This window comes from Cryptomeria japonica, chromosome 9 (assembly GCF_030272615.1).
Source record: "Cryptomeria japonica chromosome 9, Sugi_1.0, whole genome shotgun sequence".
NCBI classification, from domain to species: domain Eukaryota; kingdom Viridiplantae; phylum Streptophyta; class Pinopsida; order Cupressales; family Cupressaceae; genus Cryptomeria; species Cryptomeria japonica.
Window position 1 is genome coordinate 478,599,480 of NC_081413.1, and position 21,563 is coordinate 478,621,042.

The 21,563-nt window shown below is 35.8% G+C and overlaps 1 protein-coding gene across 1 annotated transcript; it reads right to left on the reverse strand.

Annotated features, from left to right (window-relative positions):
• Positions 1 to 1,475: 1,475 nt before the first annotated feature.
• Positions 1,476 to 2,388, reverse strand: LOC131075979 (uncharacterized). The gene has a single exon (XM_058012991.2). The coding sequence runs from the start codon at positions 2,153 to 2,155 to the stop codon at positions 1,667 to 1,669; it is 489 nt and encodes a 162-aa protein (XP_057868974.1). The 5' UTR covers positions 2,156 to 2,388; the 3' UTR covers positions 1,476 to 1,666.
• Positions 2,389 to 21,563: the final 19,175 nt, after the last annotated feature.

The following is a 21,563-nucleotide window of genomic DNA, read 5'->3' on the forward strand; positions in this document are numbered from 1 at the left end:
GTTAAATATATAATTATATAGCTAAATGAAAAAAATTATTGACAAGAAATTTAAAACTATAAAAGAATGGCATAGGACAACATGAGCATAATTTTAAAAAGCAAATGAGAGATTTTCAGCCTCATCCAAAAGAGGCCCCTTAAAACTAAAATCTAGAGCTCATATTTCCTCAAACAATATTTTAATATATTTATAACATTTTTTAATTTTATTTTTTAATGAGACCCTACAACACAAGAATAGTAGTACCTGGTTCTCCATGGGACCCTTTATTATTTCACTATTGGAGACCAGCTATGCTTGATCTTTTGGTTTTAATTGTATACAGTTTACTGTACTGTGATTTTTTTGCACTCCACTCAATTGATTCTCTCCATTTGTTGTCCACTTGCACAAATGCCTATCCATAGTGCAATCTGTAGATCTGGAGGTAACTTCTAAAAGAGTTAAAGTACAGCAATTCATTGGAAGATCTTCAACTAACACACACTGGAAGGGTTGTGGGAATTTGAAACCAGACAATATAATCATGACATTCATAACCACTGAACATGGAGGTTTTTAACAAAGGCTAGAGCTTCTGGGATTGAAAAGAAATGAAGGAATTTTAATGATTTCTACATGATCAAACAGTTTAAGGGATCAAAACCTACAACATTGATACATTTTCATTGAAAGATCTTCAATTAACACAGGCTGGAAGGTTTGTGAAAATTTGAAACCAGACATAATAATCATGACACAATTTAAGGATCAAAAACCACAACATTAACAGTTTATGAGATCAAAAGCCACAACATTAACACATTTTCATTGAAAGATCTTAAGTAACAGACATTGAAAGTTTGTGAAAGTCTGAAACCAGACATTATAATATGGCATTTATAACCATTGTACATGGAGCCTGGAGGCGTTTTTACAAATGCTAGAGCTTAAAATGAAGGAATTTTAGTGAACTCTACAAGATCAAGCAGTTTAGGGGATAAAGGTCATAACATTAACATATTTTCAGATCTCTTTCTATGTTTATTTTTTTATTATAAATCTTCATCAAGAAGCTTCGTAGAGCTCATTTAGACTGTCCACCACCATCCATTTGGACTGTCCACCATCTTACCTTCAAAATATGAACTGCGTATGGTTTAGATTTTGAAGTATTTTCAAACTACTTATGGATTAGGCCTAGTTAAGAGTTTACAGTAGTTTTCTTTGTCAGGCAGATTCTTATTTTGGGAGTTTCAGAGAGTGGGCGATGCATTGTAAGGACTAGGATTCGAACCAATGCCATGTAGATAATCTCCCAGTCAATTTACTGCTGGATCACAACCCACAGGCCTGCTTAATGGAGTTGGGTTTTACACCAATCTTTAAGACATTTCTTCCCCTGAATCAAGTTTTTTACTTACCTTGGAAATGGAGTCTTAATGATTTAAGCAAATGTTGTTGTCCTCAGATTAAAAAACGGATGCAGAAGGTGAATAATAGAAGTTTCCCATTTGTATATAACATTGGAGAGAAAGAATAGATACCAAAACCCTTGTCTGCAAACCCTAAATATAATACAGGGATTACATCTAATGCTACATTTGCATTTCAGCTGTACTTTTTCTTCTAAAGAAGCACAGCTAAATGAACAAGTATAAATTTACAGTGTGTATATCTGTTACTATGAACACTCAAAAATAGTCTCCAACTTCTGTTTCCTGCGACCCATTGCCCCTGTTGAAACAGGGTTTGCCAAGCAACAAACAGAGGAAGGGGTATCTCCTGCATCTTGTAAATGAATATCAAACAGGGGCTGAACTTTACCATTAGATTTCCTCCTCTGCTCAGTGGCACCATTGGCCTTGAGAAGCATAGCTGCCATATCAGAATCAGTTAGCACAAATTCCAGCTTTATATTGGGAAGAAGAAAATAGAGCTCCCCAAGCTGCAACTCATTGTCCTCATGCAGAACCTCTGTAATATGTTGGCCTGTGTAGAGACCACCTGAGCCACAGATGAAATGGCCTGAGTATTTGCTCACTATCTCACTGCATTTCACAGGCTCAGAGAACTCCTTGATGCTCCCATCCATCAATATCAGCTTTGCTGTCAATGAATTTAGAGGCTTTCCATGATCCCTACTGCAACCAGAAGACATGCAGCTACCCATCTGATTCCAATAAGATCAATGAAAATCTCAGAAGAATTTGCTCTACACCTCACAAACCAGATGAAATATCAGCTTGAGGTGAAGGTTAGATTGGCAAAGAGTATATGTAGGCAGTGGGTAATGGGTAAGTGTTGAAACATAAAACTGGGTACCAGAAAACAGCAGCAAGGTAATTTGACAGTAAATCCTAAAAGCAATGGCAGTTTTCGAGGAAAGGTAGAAAAGTGGCTTCCACCTGGCATGGCCTCCACTCACCAACTAGGGGTCAAATTGGGTCCTCGGATTTGGTAGTTTCTTTACTAAATAACAAGCTCTCCAGCTTTCTTGACGTCAGCAGGGTAAAATTATGTCCGTAGGTTCTTTGAATAGAGTAACATCTGTGCATTTGTGCAGCCTTACAGCTCACTGGCGTGCAGAAACATACACATGTTATTGGGAAGTGTAGTTACCAAATATGGGTCCCATTATATTCCCACTTCAATTACTTAAATAAGTGCAATCATTGCACATTGGCCATGGCTATTTAGCTATTACAAAATGTTTGCAAGGAAAAACATGTGCCAATACTTGTGGACACTCTACATGAGGCACTGAGCAGCTACTGATACCATTTACTAGGAAAACGAAACAGTGAGTTTGGCTTCATTCGGTGGTCAAAGGCAATAGCATTATGTGGAAATAGTTATGGGTTAAAAGATTGAATAGTTCTTTGGCTTAAAAGATTTTTTTTATAGTCTATGATATTGAGTTGTAAGGATCAAAGGGTATTGGTATGATGGTAAAGTACATGTTGTAGGCATCTAAATGGTGCTGAGTTCAAATCTTTCACAATAAACAAAAATGATGTTGGGTTGTCTATATGAATGGGCTATCTCGTATTCCTTGTGAGAAGCACCTAACTCTACTATGAACGAGGCATACATACCTTGCCCGCTGTGGGATTTGAACTTCTGATCTCTCTTTCAAGAGCACAAATTCTCCACCACAAATTCAAGAGCTGCTAAAAGTAAATAAGATAGATGGGATAGCTACCTAGCTAGACAATAGATATATTGACTAATCACCAACTTTTCTACAACTTGTTATCCTATAGCATAGAGATGCATTTTTATATTGGTTGCCTTCCTTTTAAAAATATCTTACGTGTACTTGTCTAGATATTTCACTCTTCTTTATAATAGAAGTAATAATATTTTAAGGGTAAAAAGTATATCTATATATATATATTTTTTTTTATATTATTTAGTGTGGATGTCTTGAGTATATGGTCTTATCATATGATTTTGACTCATTTCTCTTAAATTATTTGTTTTCACTCTTAGGTCATTTTTTTTCGCACAAACAAAACCCATCAATTTCATAGTGTACATTTAACTTTCAATTTCAAAATCACATTTTTAAAATGGACCCAAGCCAACTCATTTTTAATTGTGTGCCGACAACTTGTCAAAACTTTCAAAAAGTGTGTATAAGTTATGTTTTAAAGGACATTAGCTTTATGCCATTTGAATTACGAACGAGGCATACATTAGGTGGTTGGCATATAGGTCTACAAATGGCTTATAGCAATACGAGCTACCCTATACTCCTTGCAAGAGGCACCTAATTGTGCTACGAACGAGGCATACATTAGGTGGTTGGCATATAGGTCTACAAATGGCTTATAGCAATACGAGCTACCCTGTACTCCTTGCAAGAGGCACCTAACTGTGCTACGAACGAGGCATACATACCTTACTCGACGTGGGATTTGAACTTTTGACCCCTCTTTCAAGAGCATAAATTCTCCACCACAAATTCAAGAGTTGCTAAAGGAATGTAAGATAGATGGGATAGCTACCTAGCTAGACAATAGGTATGATTGACTGATCACCATCTTTTTTACAACTTGTTATACTATAACTTAAGAGATACACTTTTATATTGATTGCCTTCCTTTAGAAAATATCTTACATGTTCTTGTCTAGATATTTCACTCTTCTTTATAAGAGAAGTAATATTTTTTTAAGGGTAAAAAGTATATCTATATTTTTTTGTTTTTTTTATATTATTTTGTGTGGATGTCTTGAGTATATGGTCTTATCATATGATTTTGATTGAATTCTCTTAAATTATTTGTTTTCACTCTTAGATCATTTTTTTAGCACAAACAAAACCCATCAATTTCATAGTGTAGATTTAACCTTCAATTTCAAAATCACATTTTTTAAATGGACCCAAGCCAACTCATTTTTAATTGTGTGTCGACAACTTATCAAAACTTTCAAAATTATGTGTATAAGTTATGTATAAAAGGACATTAGCTTTATGTCATTTGAACTACCAAGATAAATCATTTGGCATCACTAAGATTGAAGACTTCTTTGGTATACTTGTAATAGATGAGAGGAAGAAAGAAAGGAAGATTTTTTTATAGTCAAAGATGTTGGGTGGTCTATATATGGGTCTACAAATTACTTATAGCAATATGGGATACCTTGTACTCCTTACAAGAGGCACCTAATTGTGCTAGAAACGAGGCATACATTGGGTGGTCGGTATATAGGTCTACAAATGGCTTATTGCAATACGGGCTACCCCACACTCCTTGCGAGAGGCACATAACTGTCCTACGAATGAGGCATACATACCTTACCCAATGTGGGATTTGAACTTTTGAACTCTCTTTCAAGAGCACAAATTCTCCACCACAAATTCAAGAGCTGCTAAAGGAATGTAAGATAGATGGGATAGCTACCTAGCTAGACAATAGGTATGATTGACTAATCACCAACTTTCTTACAACTTGTTATACTATAACTTAGAGATGCATTTTTATATTGATTGTCTTCCTTTTGAAAATATATTACATGTACTTGTCTAGATATTTAACTCTTCTTTATAAGAGAAGTAATAATATTTTAAGGTTAAAAAGTATATCTCTATTTTATATATTATATTGTGTGGATGTCTTGAGTATATGGTCTTATCATATGATTTTGATTGATTTTTCTTAAACTATTTGTTTTCACTCTTAGATCATTTTTTTAGCACAAACAAAACTCATCAATTTCATAGTGTAGATTTAACCTTCAATTTCAAAATCATGGTTTTAAAATGGACCCAAGCCAACTCATTTTTAATTGTGTGCCAACAACTTGTCAAAACTTTCAAAATATGTGTATAAGTTATGTATAAAAGGACATTAGCTTTATGCCATTTGAATTACCAAGATAAATCATTTGGCATCACTAAGAATATTCATATACTTTAGAATCGTACATTTCTAGCATATTAACATAGACCCAAACCAACTCATTTTTAATTGTGTGTCGGCACCTTATAGAAACTTTCAAATTGTGTGTATAAGTCATGTATAAAAAGACATTAGCCTTATGCCATTTGAATCATCTAAGGATAAATCATTTGGCATTACTAAGAATCTTCCTATCCTTTAGAAGCACACATTTCTAGCATGTCCCTCTCATAATCACTTTTGTCCTTGGCATGGAATCACATTACATCATTATAGTTTTGCCTCCTTGTCAATGAGTTTCTAAAACCCTATTTTCATACTAGATCATTGTGTTACTCTTACTTTTTGTTTCAAGTTTCATGTTATCGTCATTGTTTTTTATTAAAAAAGCAAGGGTTTCGAAAGGGCCCCGACCCTTGTACAATATGATAGATCAAAAGGATAGATCAAATAGCATTACAAAACAATAAGAGACAACAAAGACAAAAAACAAACGAACAACAAAAGACATCAGAACTTACAAACTCCCAACCCCAAGTTAAGGCGATTTAAAGCCAAATTGGTCCAAAAATTTTTGTTTCATGGAGCATGAGTTAACAAGCTCTAAGATTTTTCTCTTCACCCAAGGAGAGGAACGGGCATTTAAACTTGAAACCAAAGAAGAGGTGTTCATCTTCTCACAATCAACAGGGGCTTTCCCTCTATTTTCAGCCCTTTGAGCAGCCTTGTCATAGCCACCAAAAGGCTGACATTTCTCATTCTTGGGGCAACTGGCACTAGAGTGACCCAGTTTACAACAACATTGGAAAAAAATAGAAGAGTCTTCAAAAACAACAGGGTGCACCCACACTCTAAACTTGGAGTGAAGAGAAACATGAGAAGAGAGCTCCATGTTTTTCTCCACAAGCACACAAAAATGAGCACAGATCAAACGCTTCTTAAATTTTGTGACAGAATCAACATTAAGATACTAACCAAAAGTGTTTGTAATGAGTCGAAAAACTTCCTCATCCCAGAATTCCAAAGGAAGCTCTGGCAACTGGACCCACACAAGGAACTTACTAGTATCTTCCTTCAAAGGATTAAATCCAGGGGCCCAATGATTAAGGACAAGTCCATTGTGCCCCATAAACCAAGGACCATCTAAAAGGGTCCTGGAGCAATCATCCGGATTTGAAAAGGAGAATAAGAAGAAATTGTTGAGAATAGAAACAATCTCAATCTTACCTCCTAGTTTCCACCTCCGACCCATCCATCTTATCACAACATCTATGTTGGGATGATTCCCACAAAATTTCCCAACAAGAGAGTTACTAAACGAAGCCTCTGTCCTGCAAGCAAGCAAGTCTGGGATATTGATTTCCATCCCATCCTCCACAATCTATGTAGGAACGAAAGACAAGAGGGAAGTAAATATCCCTTCAACCTCAAAATCCACACCTGACTGAGGGGTGACAAGATCTGACCCTTCTGTTATAACATCATTTGTACTCATAGTTTGTTGTTTTCCAACTTATCAAAAATCGTTAAATCAAACAATGGGGCTTGTCAAAATTAAAAGTTTCTCACTTAGCAAGTTCCCAATAGTATTTGTTAATATTGATAGTTTTTATTGTAGGTTTTAAATATCAAGGTAAATATATTTTGCAAGTACAAAAGGTAAATAATTCATAAGTTAATTTCTATATTTATAGTTCATTCCATGGATTAGGTTTAAACTTGACGGTGCAAATCAACCCATGTTAGTGCACAATCACAAAATCGACATAGTTCGATCTTCTTACCTTATTTGACTTAGCTTTAGTTTCAAAAACCATGTTAAATGCGTTGTCACATTCAAAATCATCTCTTCCTCTCCAACTATAAGGTATATATTTACTCTTTATTTGTTTCATTATATTTTCATATCTAATTCAAGTACACATAGTCTATCCCAACCCTTCATCTAAGGCAATTTACTTGTTATTGCTTATTTGCATATATTTACCCAAAAGGTATTTATATAAGAATATATTATTTCCTTATATTAAAATGGAAAAGTTGACATTTGAACCCCTTTAATATTTTTCCTAAGGTCTTTAACCTTTATTCTTTGATTTTTAGACATGATATATGTGTCATTCAACATCAACTTTGGGATTCACTCTTACTTGTGTTTCATTACTCTATTTTTATAGGGGTTTGGGATTTCATTGTTTACTCCCTTCTTTGATCTCTAGTACCTTACAACCCTTTGATTGTGCTCCATTATTAGATCTTTCATTATGACTTGTGCTCAATTCCTATCCTTGAACTATGTCATCACATATAAATGATCCTATTTTGTTTCATTATTTGTTGCATTTGACTTATGGATCTTAGGGATATTGTCTATTTTTCTAACATCGAGGGTTTTTATGCTCTATGCATATTGGTTTGTCTAGTATTTTTAATCTTTCATAGAGTTTATAGTACCTTTCTATTTTTTTTTATAAAACATTTTGTACAAGATTTATGATTATTATACATCTTGCATGATGCATGAGCATGAGGACTCATATCTACCTTTCCATAATGCATTTGTGATTATATATTTAGTGAACAAATTTTTCTACATTTAATGATAATTCTCATATTGCATCTATGAACTCTCCTATATGTGCCTCTCTTACTACATATTTCCTTGAGGAGCCTAGTGATGTGTTTAATGATAAGAGATTACCTATTTATGAGGGTTTCTTAGTGATGTTTTTTTATGATGGTTTTATTTATTCTACCACTAGTGATGTGTCTATAATTGATAATGTGTGATTTTTTCTTCTTCTAATGACATGATTGATATCTGTTTGATTTATATTACACATCTAATTATTGATGATTCTTTATCATGTGATGATAATATGAACTCAAATACAAAGAAATGGAACCTTATAACTTATTTACCTTGTTCCTCTAATAGAACTAGAAGAAGATTTGTTCCCCATGCTTCACTTGATTTTCTCACTAAGATATATTTTTTTCTCTTTTGCTTAGTTTATTTCAAGGGTTCTCTCTTCTCTCTTTAAAATGTAATTTGGGTTTTCCTTTGTTCCTAATAGATACAAAGAGATAGAGATATATATTAGGACAAATTGGGTGAGAGATGGAGTGAATAAAAGAGAGAGGTACGGATAATGAGATATAAATAGAGATGGATAGAGAGATAGGGTTATAGAGAGGAGTATATATAGAGAGATAGAGATAGTCAAGGAGAAGTAGGGAGTGTGTGTGTGTGTGTGTGTGTGTGTGTGTGTGTGTGTGTGTGAGAGAGAGAGAGAGAGAGAGAGAGAGAGAGAGGAAAAGATAGGGATAAAAAGAGGGAGAAATATATATATATATATATATATATATATATATATATATATATATATATATATATATATATATATATATATATATATATATATATATATAACTAGGGAAAGATAGAAGAGAGAGAGAAATTGATATAATTGGAATGGGGTGTCTATTTACTTGTCTTCCAAATGAAATTGGATGGAAATGTCTATTGTGGGTGGAGTTAAACTATCATCACAATCTCATGTGTGTGTGTGTGTGCACGAAGGGGGAGGGAAAGGTAGAGAGAAGGGAGTTGTGATATGAGAGATAAATAGGTAGGTAGGCCCTCAACCCTCCATCAGCAACCATAATCCTAAACCCTAAATCCTAAAAACTAGGAGATGAACCTTGAACCCTATACACTAAACCCTAGAACTTGACATTAATAATGAACATTAAAACCTATATCCTTAACCCTAAATAATATACTATTGACCATCAACCTTAAACCCTAAATCATAAGCCCTCAACTCTAAATTCTTCATAGAAATATGAGCTCATTAGAGAGAGGCATGGAAAAAGAAAGAGAGGGAAGGAAAGAAAGATGGAGAGATATTGAGAGAGGATTTTTGTCTTCATAGGAACGCGATCACATTATAATGTAATTACTCCTATGAAGATGAATTTTTGAGCATGGGGGAGACATTTTCTTCCCAGAAACATGAGTGCATTGCAGCCTGGATAGTAGTATTGGGACAGATAGAGAGATAGACAGAGTTAGGGAGAGAGAGGGAGGTAGAGATGTAAATAGTGAGATAGAGGGGGTTGGTGAGAGCGTGTGCATGAGAGAGAGAGAGAGAGAGAGAGAGAGAGAGAGAGAGAGAGAGAGAGAGAGAGAGAGAGAGAGAGAGAGAGAGAGAGAGAGAGAGGTATGCAAATAGAAAGGGGGGTATAGAAATATAGAGTTAGAGAAAGGGATAGAAATAGTTGGAGAGGGGAAGAGAGAGGGGGGAAGAGATAAATAGCATTGGTAACTATAAAAAAATCACCCACACATCAAATCTTGGTAAATAAAAAATGGAAACATATACATACTTACTTACATATTAGAAAGGGAGAGGAATATATATGTAGATGAAGATAGAGAGGTGGAGATAGAGAAAGGGAGAGAGATGAGTAGAAAGGGAAAGAGAGAAGAGGGGAAGAGTGAGAGATAGTGAGGGATAGAGATAAATATAGAGATAGAGAGATAAAGATAGAGAAATATATAGATTTAAAGGGATATAGATGTAGACACCTAAAATTGTCCAGTCTAATTAAATAAATATTTTATTTATTTAATTATCTAAGCTTAATTCTTCTATTAATTAAATAAATCTTTATTTATTTAATTAATTCATTTATCTTCTTCTAGCCTTATTTCTCATTTAAATAAATACATTTATTTATTTAAATTATCATTTTCCTAAATTAAATAAATATCTTATTTATTTAAATGATCCCACTTCTTCTATTAATTAAATAAATCTTTATTTATTTAATTAATTCATTAACCTTTTCCACCTATGACACATGTCATTCATCTCTTAATTCATACACTACCTACCCCTTTCATTATTTTATTATTTCCTTTACCTACCCTCCAATCCTAGCCGACCTCCTTTTTACACCTCTCAATCTTATCCCTCCATTTCATATTGTGTCTTCTATTTAAGAAGATGCCTCCTTCATTATCAAACCCTAATCACTCAGCCTAATCGACAATCCTGAAGACTCGACTACACTACGATCCTACTTGCAACCACATTCCATTCTTTGTTGAGCTCTTGTGCATATAAAATCTGAGAGCAAATATATCAAGCAAGATCAATGGAGATAGGAAGAATGGAGATCAAAACCCTATTGGACATGTGATGGTATAATCTTTGTGATTTCATTTGATTTGCATTGTCTTAGGTAATCTTCATATGTTATGGTGGATCTTTGTTGATTGTTAGGCTAGGGTTTTGTGGTTGGATTCATTTAGCCTTGCAATATTGTTATTATTGTTATCCATTTTCACCATAAACATTTTGGCACGCCCTGTGGGACATGGATTTTTCTTAGATCTATGTTTTTTGCAGATTTTTCTAACCCTATATTGCTATTTTGTAAAACAATTTGGAGAATAACCTTGTGCAGCTAGGGTTTTGGACACAAAATCAAGATCTTGGAGAGATTCGATCATATCTCACAAACAGCTAGGAAATTTTGAACCAAATTTTTTTTGCAGGTTGAAGAAAGTATCAAGAGCTCTCAAGCCAAAATTCAGAATTTTTGGAGCACATTTTCATTTTCTATGAATTTTTTATGATTTTTCATAAAAAATTAATTTTGAGAGCAAATGAGAGAATTTTTTGGATTTTCTTATATTTTTGGAAATATCTCATAATTATACATAGGATTTGTTCTTTGTAATTTTAATTTTGATCCAAAATATTTCCTTAAAAATCGGATCTTTAAAAATTAGGGTTTTTCATTATTTTGATCAGATCTCACAAACCGTTTCGAATTTTGACATAAAATTTTTTATGCAGGTCAGGAAACGTATCAAAAAGATTCAGTAAAAATTTTAGATTTTTTGGATCTATTTTTCATTTTGTATGAATTTTTTATGATTTTTCATAAAAAATTAATTTTGAGAGAAAATTAGCAAATTTTTTGGATTTTATTACATTTTTGGAAATCTCTCAGAATTATACACAGGATCTGTTCTTTTTTATTTTAAATTTTATGCAAAATCATTCCTCAAAAATCAGATCTTTGAAAATTAGGGTTTTGCATTATTTTACTCATATCTCACAAACTGCTTGGATTTGTTGTAGAAAATTTTTTGTGCAAGTTTGGAAGACCATCAAGACTCTCCAGTAAAAATTTCAGATTTTTTGGATAGATTTTGCATTTTATATGAATTTTTTATGATTTTTCATAAAAAATTAATTTTTGGAGCAAATTAGCAAATTTTTTGGATTTTCTTACATTTCTGGAAATCTCTTGAAATTTTACAAATGGTCTTTTTTTATGATGAATCAAATCTTTGAATTGGTCAACAAAACGCATTATTGAAGGCCCCTATTTCATAAAGTCTTTGGATCTAAAATTTACCTAACTTGTGTGCTTGCAGGAAGGGGTGATCATTTGAAACAATCCAAACTACTAATAAATCTTTGTTGCAGGTCCTTGGCAAGGGTTTTTTGGATTTTTATTGTGTGCCTTGTTTTCATAGACTAGCAAACACTTCAATTGGTGCACTAAAATTGAATCATTGTCTTTTGTGTCTTGAGCAATAGGCTCTTTTTGTTTAATCTTTAGAGGGCCTGTCTTCCTGTGTGGTCATTAGAACTACTAGTGAGAAGAGAATGACCCAAGTGGTAGCGAGGAAAACCCACCTCATCCGAACCACTATAATCAAATGTATTCATGGTGAAAACTATGAATAACGTGTGCTGATTAGTTCATACCGACACTATGTCTCCCCATAAACCCGTTTGATCAAATTTATTTGATCAGTTGTAGGGCGTAACCCCTACCGGCTGGGAGCCTTCTGTATTTACAGAGCTGAAAGTGCCGCATGTATGGCCACACGAGCGGATGCCCTTACTAGCACCTTTTTGTTTTAGAACCCCAAATCCTTCTAGTTGTTGGGGCAGGAGGTCAGACCTTTGGTAGTGGCCCACACACATATGGTTCTTAGTAGAGATACAAAGTTCGCCATGGGGAGTTTTCATGGGGACTGATGCTTGGCTGACCCGAGAAGTGAGTGCCGAGGGTGGAGCCAGTGAGGTCAAGCATCTAAGTATCCGCTCTGAATAGCGTAGCCTCGGGGGTAAAACCCCATGTGGGATCAACAACTATTGTCTTGGCCAGCCATAAGAATTGTGCTTGACTTATTTTAAACATTCAAAACACTCAAGACCAAACAACAAAACATTGTGTCTTTTGTGTTTTCAAGTGTATGCAAAACAATTTTACATCAAACAACACACTTTCTTGGAGTCATTTTGAAGTCTAAACACTTGCAAACATTGAGTCTTCAACAACATTGTGTCCTCTTGTCACGAAAAACAGTCAAACATTCAGATTTGGTCACAACCAACAACTTCACAAATTGGAAAAATTTTACAGTCCAGCAAACAAAAGAAATCAATTTCGGAATACTTGAGCTTCCTAGGTTGTTTCTTCAGGTTTCATCTAGCATTCAACCTGTCTTTGGGTCTCACACAGCCCATCATTGCTTTACATCTCTCATTACATTCACAATTGTCTAAACTTGAGTCAAAAGGTCACTTGCTTGTCCTCATCATACTTTGTCAACACACTACATACAACTACACTTTGCTAAGTGGTCCCTCATCAAGGTTTCTTACCTTTGGGTCTCATTTGGTCTTACTTAGAGTCAAGGTTAACTTACCTCATCAAGAGAAACTATCCTCTCTTTGGAAGTCACACCTACTCTACTACATACATACTTGGTCTTACACTTTGGACATTTGCAAGTACACCTCAGATTCATTTACACTCCATACAACTCTTGGTCTTCCATACTCTTTCCATTTTCATCTAGTCTCTCACATCTTGGTCAATACCTAGTTCATGGTTGAAACTCGTCTTCAAAAATCTAGGAGAGAAACTAAAGAAGCTCAAGAGTCCGCAAACATGAGTTCTTATGAGTATGACAATGATTTATTTTTCAATCCTAAGCACACTACATTGCCTGACATGGATGTTTATAGAAACATTCCAAATGTGGAAAACGCAGACACTACAAACAACAATGCTACACACAATGACAATGTGGACAACTTTTCAATACATTCAGCAGATGTAGAAGAATCCATTATGAATCCCCATTTCAATAGATTGGTTGAAGAAATAATGAGGAGGGATGGACAGTACTTTTTACACATGATGGCACAAAGTGGAGCCAAGATACCTCATGATTTTGACATGTCTCAACTTATGGAAAACCGACCTTTGCAACAAACTCACTCCAACATGGATCAAAGGAGACCTAATAGTGGAGGAAATAGAGGACCACATATGGTACCTGAATCACCATCAGCTTTGCTTCAAAAACCAGAAGTCTCACATACACATGCTCAAACATATGATACTTACCTTTGAAGACCATTATGGAAACCTTATGCAGATAGATATGCTCAATCACATGCTCAAGCTATGGATCAATCAAAACAAGTGGACATTCAAAGGCATACTCAAAATTTGGACACAAGGAAACCTCATGTCAAATTTGGGGGCAACACAATAGAACATGACATGCCTATAGAATATGGTATACATGCACAAAATAGATATGGGGTTCCTCAACATGAAGCTATACCAAGTGCTCCATATATGCCGCATCAATATAGACCTCCATATGGACATGTCTACGATCAATATCATCCATACATGCAACAAGCTCCTCCTCAAATGGGTGTTTCAAACACGGGGTATGTTACAAGAAATAGATCTCCTCCCAAGAGCAATTTGGAGCAACAAATCAGAGATTTACAAAAGAAAATGGAGGACATGAGTACACCAAAACCAACATACACTATGAGAGATATATGTCCTTATCCATTTGATAAGAGCATCCCAATGCCTCCATTTCCTGCACACTTTGTGACACCAAAATTTGATAAGTATAGAGGAAAAGGAGACCCCAAGGCACACATAAGACAATTTTTCACAGCTTGCATTGAGGTAGCGGCAGAAGAAACATATTTGATGAGGTTGTTCCCGCAGAGCTTAGGCGATCAAGCTATGGAATGGTTTTCTCAATTACCTCCTGGTATTAAGTCATGGGGCGACTTAGCAGAGGCATTCATTCAGCATTTCTCCTACAACATAGAAACAGATATCTCAGTCACTACTTTGTGCAATACTAAGCAAAAAGAGGGAGAATCTTTTGCGTCATTTTTACAAAGATGGAGAAATCTAGCCAGCAGATGCTCTTGCGAAAACCCACAGAAACAAATGGTAGAAATGTTCACTCAAAACGTTAACAAGGATATTGGCTATGATCTAAGGAAAGCTTGTTTGTCCACCTTCAAGGATGTTATTGAAAAGGGCTTAGCAACAGAAAAGGTCTTAATTGAGCAAGGAATCATTAAGATATTCAAGGAAAACAAAGATGACTTTAAAGGAAAAGACAAGCCAAGATTTTGGAATAAAAATAAGAACACAGTCAATGATGGTGTTGTTGATGCCAATACAGTGAGACCCAAGTTCATCTTTTCGGAATCAAGTTCTACAAACAATCAAGTGAATACTCAAACAACTTCTAGACCACGAAGGAAGTACACTCCATTGGGAGAACCACTTGAATCAGTCTTCAAAAAGCTTGTGGCAAACAAAGTGATCACAGTTCCAGATTTTCCTCCATATGAACCAAAGGTCAAACCAAATTGGTGGAATGATGATGAGTATTGTGAATTTCATAAGAGCAAGGGTCATAAGACAGGAAATTGCCATCGACTGAAGAACATTGTGCAAGATCTCATTGATAGAGGTGACATTGAGATTGAGGGACACTCATCCAATCAAGAACATGAGATGTTTAAGGAACCATTCCCAAAGCATGACAAAGGAAAAGCCAAAGTCACAGATGATCAGGCCAACTATACTAGAGCACCTTACAACTATGACTCAACTATCAATCACATCTCGACGGACAATCATATCTCTACTATTACCATCAAGAACAAAAATCCTGAGAATCCTCCTCAGAGACCCAAGATTGTCCTAAGAGGTGTTGGATCTTCTTCCGAACATACCCCTGAATGTCATGTTATAACCCATCGAGGTAAGATTACTTTGCCAGGTGCTTCCACTAAAAATGCCGTTTCTTCATCAACCAAACCTGAGTATGACCTTGTAGAACAGTTAGGGAAGACACCCGCGCTCATCTCCATCCTTGAGCTCCTACGTATATCCCCCGCTCATAAAGCTATTCTTGACAAAATCTTGAGAGATACTGTTGTTCCTACTGATCTGAACGTGGACTAGTTTCAAGCCATGGTGGGATACCTTTCCATTCCACATTCCCTTACATTCACAGAAGCCGATGACGCCTCCGTATGTCAGCCACATAATGCACCTTTACATGTTGAAGCCTTCATACACAAACATCAAATAAAGCGAGTCCTGATAGATGGAGGAGCAGGTCTAAACATTTGTACATTGAGCACCATTAAACAATTGGGATATTCTGATAAAGCTGTGAATTCTACAAACAAAATAACCATCAAGGCATATGACGATGAAGAGCGTTCATCCAAGGGCACAGTCACCTTACCTCTCAGAGTTGGGCCAGTTACAAAGGATGTGGTTTTTCAAGTACTTGATCTGGATCTCACATACAACATATTGCTAGGACGTCCTTGGATTCATGAAATGAGGGCAGTCCCATCTACATATCATCGATGTATCAAGTTTCCACACAATGGAGTTGAAGTGACTGTCAAAGCAGATCCAAATCCATTCATATATTGCAATAATCTACAACCTAGATCCAAAATAACAATACCAGCCAATCGAGAAGCTATTCCTTCATCAACATATGTAGATCCAGAATCATTGAAAGCTTCTACATCAAAACAAACAGAGCTCAAAGAAAAATTCAAGGTTAAAGACATGGGATGTGGTGAATATATCTTCCATGTTGATCAACTCCCACTATCTCCTAAGGCATTCAGTCGACAAGAACAATCTATAAACAATTTATAAGGAATTGGGTGTGAACCACCTAGTGTTGTGGCTACTAAGTCTGAATGCAAATCTCCTCTAGTGGTGCAAGCATCTCTTGATATCAATAGTCCTAAGAATGGTTCCAACAAAGAATCTATTGAGCATATCGCCAACCCTCTTGAGGACTCACATAGCTTTACCATATCATCCACTCATTCCATTTCCACTCCACTTCCAGACTTGGATCAACAAGAATTACAAAAGCCCTTACTCATTGGGGATCAAAAATCAAGCTTTGAAAAGAAAAATCTAAAAGTCAAAAATAAAGAAAATTCCTTCACTCCAAATCAAAATCAAAAGCTATTGGACTCAGCAAAAATCAAGGTCAAGGATAAAAATCCAATGAAAGAAAAAGACCAAGAGTTGATCTCCCCTAATATCAAAATAACTGGGGGCAAAAGCTCTAAAATTTTAAGTCAAAAAGCATACTTGTTGATCCTAAGTCTCCATCATGCTATCCTACTTTCACTTCTTTTCACAATCATAAGCCTTCATAACTCTTCCACTTGTTTCACACATCCATTCCCTTCTGGCGATACGTCATGGACCTTTAATGGAGCTTCCTTGAAGGACTTTGTTATCAGGGATGCCCAAACTTTTTTAGGTGACACGCATACGGGCCTGTGTAGTCCACATGCTAGTAATTCTATCTCAGTTCCTTCATCAAGGAAGATAGTCACTCAAGCTACACATCATTCAATCAAGGAACAATGCAGCTACAATCACAAGGTCAAGCCTCGCACATTTGAGGTAGGTGACTTGGTTCTCAAAGAAAATCCCAAACATTAGCAAGACAAAGAGAAGAAGGGCAAGTTCGAACCAAACTGGCTGGGTCCTTACATCATCACAGCAGTATATGGCTCTGGGGCATATCAGCTCTCAACTACAGAAGGTGAACCTTTGGAGGATCCTATCAATAGCATGCACCTTCGCAGGTTCTACACATAGCTCTTTGGAATATCCTAATTCAAAAATACAAAAAAAATCAAAAAAAAAAAAAATCAAAAATACAAAAAAATTATAAAACAAAAAAATTGTTACTTGGTGAAAACTTGGCAAACAGGCGCCTTGTGACACAAAAACATTGAAAAATCGAAAAAAGTAAAGAGAAATAATTTCGTCCAACGGTGAAAACCACTTTGGTGGCGCCCTGGGCAAGTACCATGGTGAAAACTGGGTCACCAGCGCCATGTGTAGAGACATTGCTCCTCCCTCCTTCAGGATTCTCTTCATCATTTCACTTTGCACACACTCACAACCTATTCGTTCATAATAAACTTACCCATTCCCATCATGGCTTGTTATTGATCCACCCAAGATTGGTTAGCCATTCATAATAAACCTCCCTTTTCGTCTCCCTTTCCATCCATAATAAATCAAATCCTATCTGTGGCTAAGGCAAAATCCTACGTCTAGTGATGGGTGTGGAACTGAGAACATCACATGTTTCAAGGAGTACAGTTTCTTCCAGCTTCCTTCAGTCTATCCGCACACAATCCACAATAAAGCAACATTTGCATCACAAATCCGCAATAAAGTTTCATCTTCTCCACAATAAAGTACCAGTTTCATGGATTCAGTCAATTTCAGATGAGACACAGCAGCAACAATGGGCTTCAACAAATAAAATCTTTCAGTAGACTCAGACAACATTATGGTTCAGTGCTATCTATCCTTTTTGTGAAAGTAAACATTGTGACCACAATCAAATAAGACTTATACAAGTGACAAGAGACACTAAACTTGAGGACTACAGTGAATGTTGGTGTCGAGTCTTGGTTTTATTTTGATTTTATCTTTTGGTGACATGTCTTTTAGCTTTTCCAAGATGTCTCTGACTAGAGATTCTATCTCCAGGATGTCTTTGACTAGAAAGGCGAGGATGGGGTATTGTCACCTATTTACATTTGCTGTCTGTGGATTGTCTCTTAGTAATGCTATGACTTGTCCAAGGATATGAGGACACTGTGAGTCTAGTATGAACTGGGGCATTCCTTGTTTGTGACTGTCTTATCTCCATGCAAACGGGTACAATGACTTTCTAGGTCAAACATATGCCTCGATTGTCATAACCTACTTGCCATAATAAAGCTCAATGATGATAATGCACAAGAAGCTCTTTCACTTTCATATCTTCTATCTTTCATCCCCCTTTCTTGATTGACTTCCATCGTCCTTCTCGAGTCCGTGTAGCCTACTATCACATGACTGAGTATAATGACACACCAAAAACATTTGCATTTCATGTAGCCGCACCTACATTACCACATATAAGCATTTCATACATACATATAGATATCAAAACTGCATCACATCCTGCACACAACACTTGTTAGCACAATTTACATCTGCATTATCATATTCATCTACATTACATACATTCACATTTGCATCATGCATACACATATAAAACATAAAAAAACAAAAAAAATAAAATATTGCATTGCATCATATACATATTTGCATCCATATCATAAGCATCACATAAGAACATCTCATCACATAGGTACACATGCATATAGCTACCGCAAAGATGCATCATCTCATATATATATAAAGTGTCATGATACAATGATGTCAAAATCATATGGCTACAATCACTCGTAGGTGTCTACATCATTATACAAAATGGTACAAAATGGATATAGAGGAACTCACTGATCACTCCTGCCAACACTATTGGTAGTGCTAATCCTGTCCATGTCATGGTATCCCATGCCACGTGTCCCACCCTCATCTCCAGTCTTGGATCCTAGAACACTCATCTAAGGGCATCCCTGTCTCCGTCTCAATCATACAGAATCAACTCTCCATCAATCGGTATCCGCAGAATCCTGTAGACATCCTCAAGGGTGACTGTCATCTCACCCATCGGCAAATGAAATGTGCATGTCTCTGAATGCCATCTCTCGGCCAGCGCAGTCAGCAATCCCATGTTCACCCGAAACTCAGGCACATACAGAATGTATCTCAATCCCATAGCCTCAATCGCGGCTCGGTCCTCAAGTGTCAACTCAAGTCGCAATCTCTATGTCGACGATAATCTCTCCCCTGACTCTAGCATCGGCAAATACTCCTGCAGTCAAGCAACTCAATCATGTCAGTTATAGTGGCATTCACTGTTTATCACAAAATGCTACTCGCTATCCAAATGCATATGGCTATCTACCCTAGTGACACTTACTATTCATCACAAAGTGTTGCTATTTATCCTAGTGGTACTCCCTATTCATCACAAAGTACTACGTGTGTGACACTCCCTGTTCATCACAAAGTGTTACTCACATTTGCACTCCCTGTTCATCACAAAGTGCTGCTCATATTTTAGTACTCCCTGTTCATCACAAAGTACTCTATCTTGGTACTCACTGTTCATCACAAAGTGCCTTGATCTATCCTAGTCTTCCTAGAGGACCTGCTTGAGTGTATCCTCTCAGCAGCTTATCCAATCGACAGCGTATGTTCATCACAGAACTGTCGATTTGACCTAGAAGATGCAAATTCATACTTTTCAAACACAAAAACGCTTTCTTGACATAAATGCACATTTATTACATTACCTAGTATGCATTAATGACAACAATAAATGCATCAAAGTACGAGGAGGTTTGGTGGTACTCACCGGCTCTCCTGCCTCTGTTGGCCTCTAGAATCGGCGAACGCGGTCAAATCTATGAACCAAAGCCATCGCTGTTGACTGCTGCTGCTCTATTTTCGCTCTGCACTCTGCTCTCGTGGATGTGTAGATGACAATGAGGATGTATTTTCCCCTGTGGTCTATCTTATAGCCTGCCCTAGCCCTCGCCTTCATTTCCTGAGTCAGTCTTCCTTATCCCGTGACTTTGTCACTTTATCCGGTCAGTCCATTCTAGCCTCTCTTTCTTATCGAGAGATTGTCTGCAATCTTTTCAGACATTTTCATCCAATCTCTCAAGGGGGCATATCATTCCCATTATGGGGCAACTCTGTATCAGTTCATCTTATCTTCTTTGAAACAACGCGACAAGCCACATTGTCTCAAAGAGGGGCAAAATGTAGACACCTAAAATTGTCCAGTCTAATTAAATAAATATTTTATTTAATTAATTATCTAAGCTTAATTCTTCTATTAATTAAATAAATCTTTATTTATTTAATTAATTCATTTATCTTCTTCTAGCCTTATTTCTCATTTAAATAAATACATTTATTTATTTAAATTATCATTTTCCTAAATTAAATAAATATCTTATTTATTTAATTGATCCCACTTCTTCTATTAATTAAATAAATCTTTATTTATTTAATTAATTCATTAACCTTTTCCACCTATGACACATGTCATTCATCTCTTAATTCATACACTACCTACCCCTTTCATTATTTTATTATTTCCTTTACCTACCCTCTAATCCTAGCCGACCTCCTTTTTACACCTCTCAATCTTATCCCTCCATTTCATATTGTGTCTTCTATTTAAGGAGATGCCTCCTTCATTATCAAACCCTAATCACTCAGCCTAATCGACAATCCTGAAGACTCGACTACACTATGATCCTACTTGCAACCACATTCCGTTCTTTGTTGAGCTCTTGTGCATATAAAATTTGAGAGCAAATATATCAAGCAAGATCAATGGAGATAGGAAGAATGGAGATCAAAACCCTATTGGACATGTGCTGGTATAATCTTTGTGAAATCATTTGATTTGCATTGTCTTAGGTAATCTTCATATGTTATGGTGGATCTTTGTTGATTGTTAGGCTAGGGTTTTGTGGTTGGATTCATTTAGCCTTGCAATATTGTTATTATTGTTATCCATTTTCACCATACACAATAGATATTAATCAATTTTATTCCCTTCTTAACCAACACACTAGAATAAAATGTATGGTTGTTGATGATGATCCAAAATCATTTTATTAAATAGAATGCCTTTAGCTTTGATAATATTGTATTTAATTTAAACAAATTGAATCCAATCCCAATCTTATCAAATGTGATATCTTAATTAATTGATGAAGAGAAAAGAGACACTAAAACTCATTCCATTACTAAGGAAAGTACTTTGTTTTCCAAAAAGAAGACTAATATTTAATAGGAAAA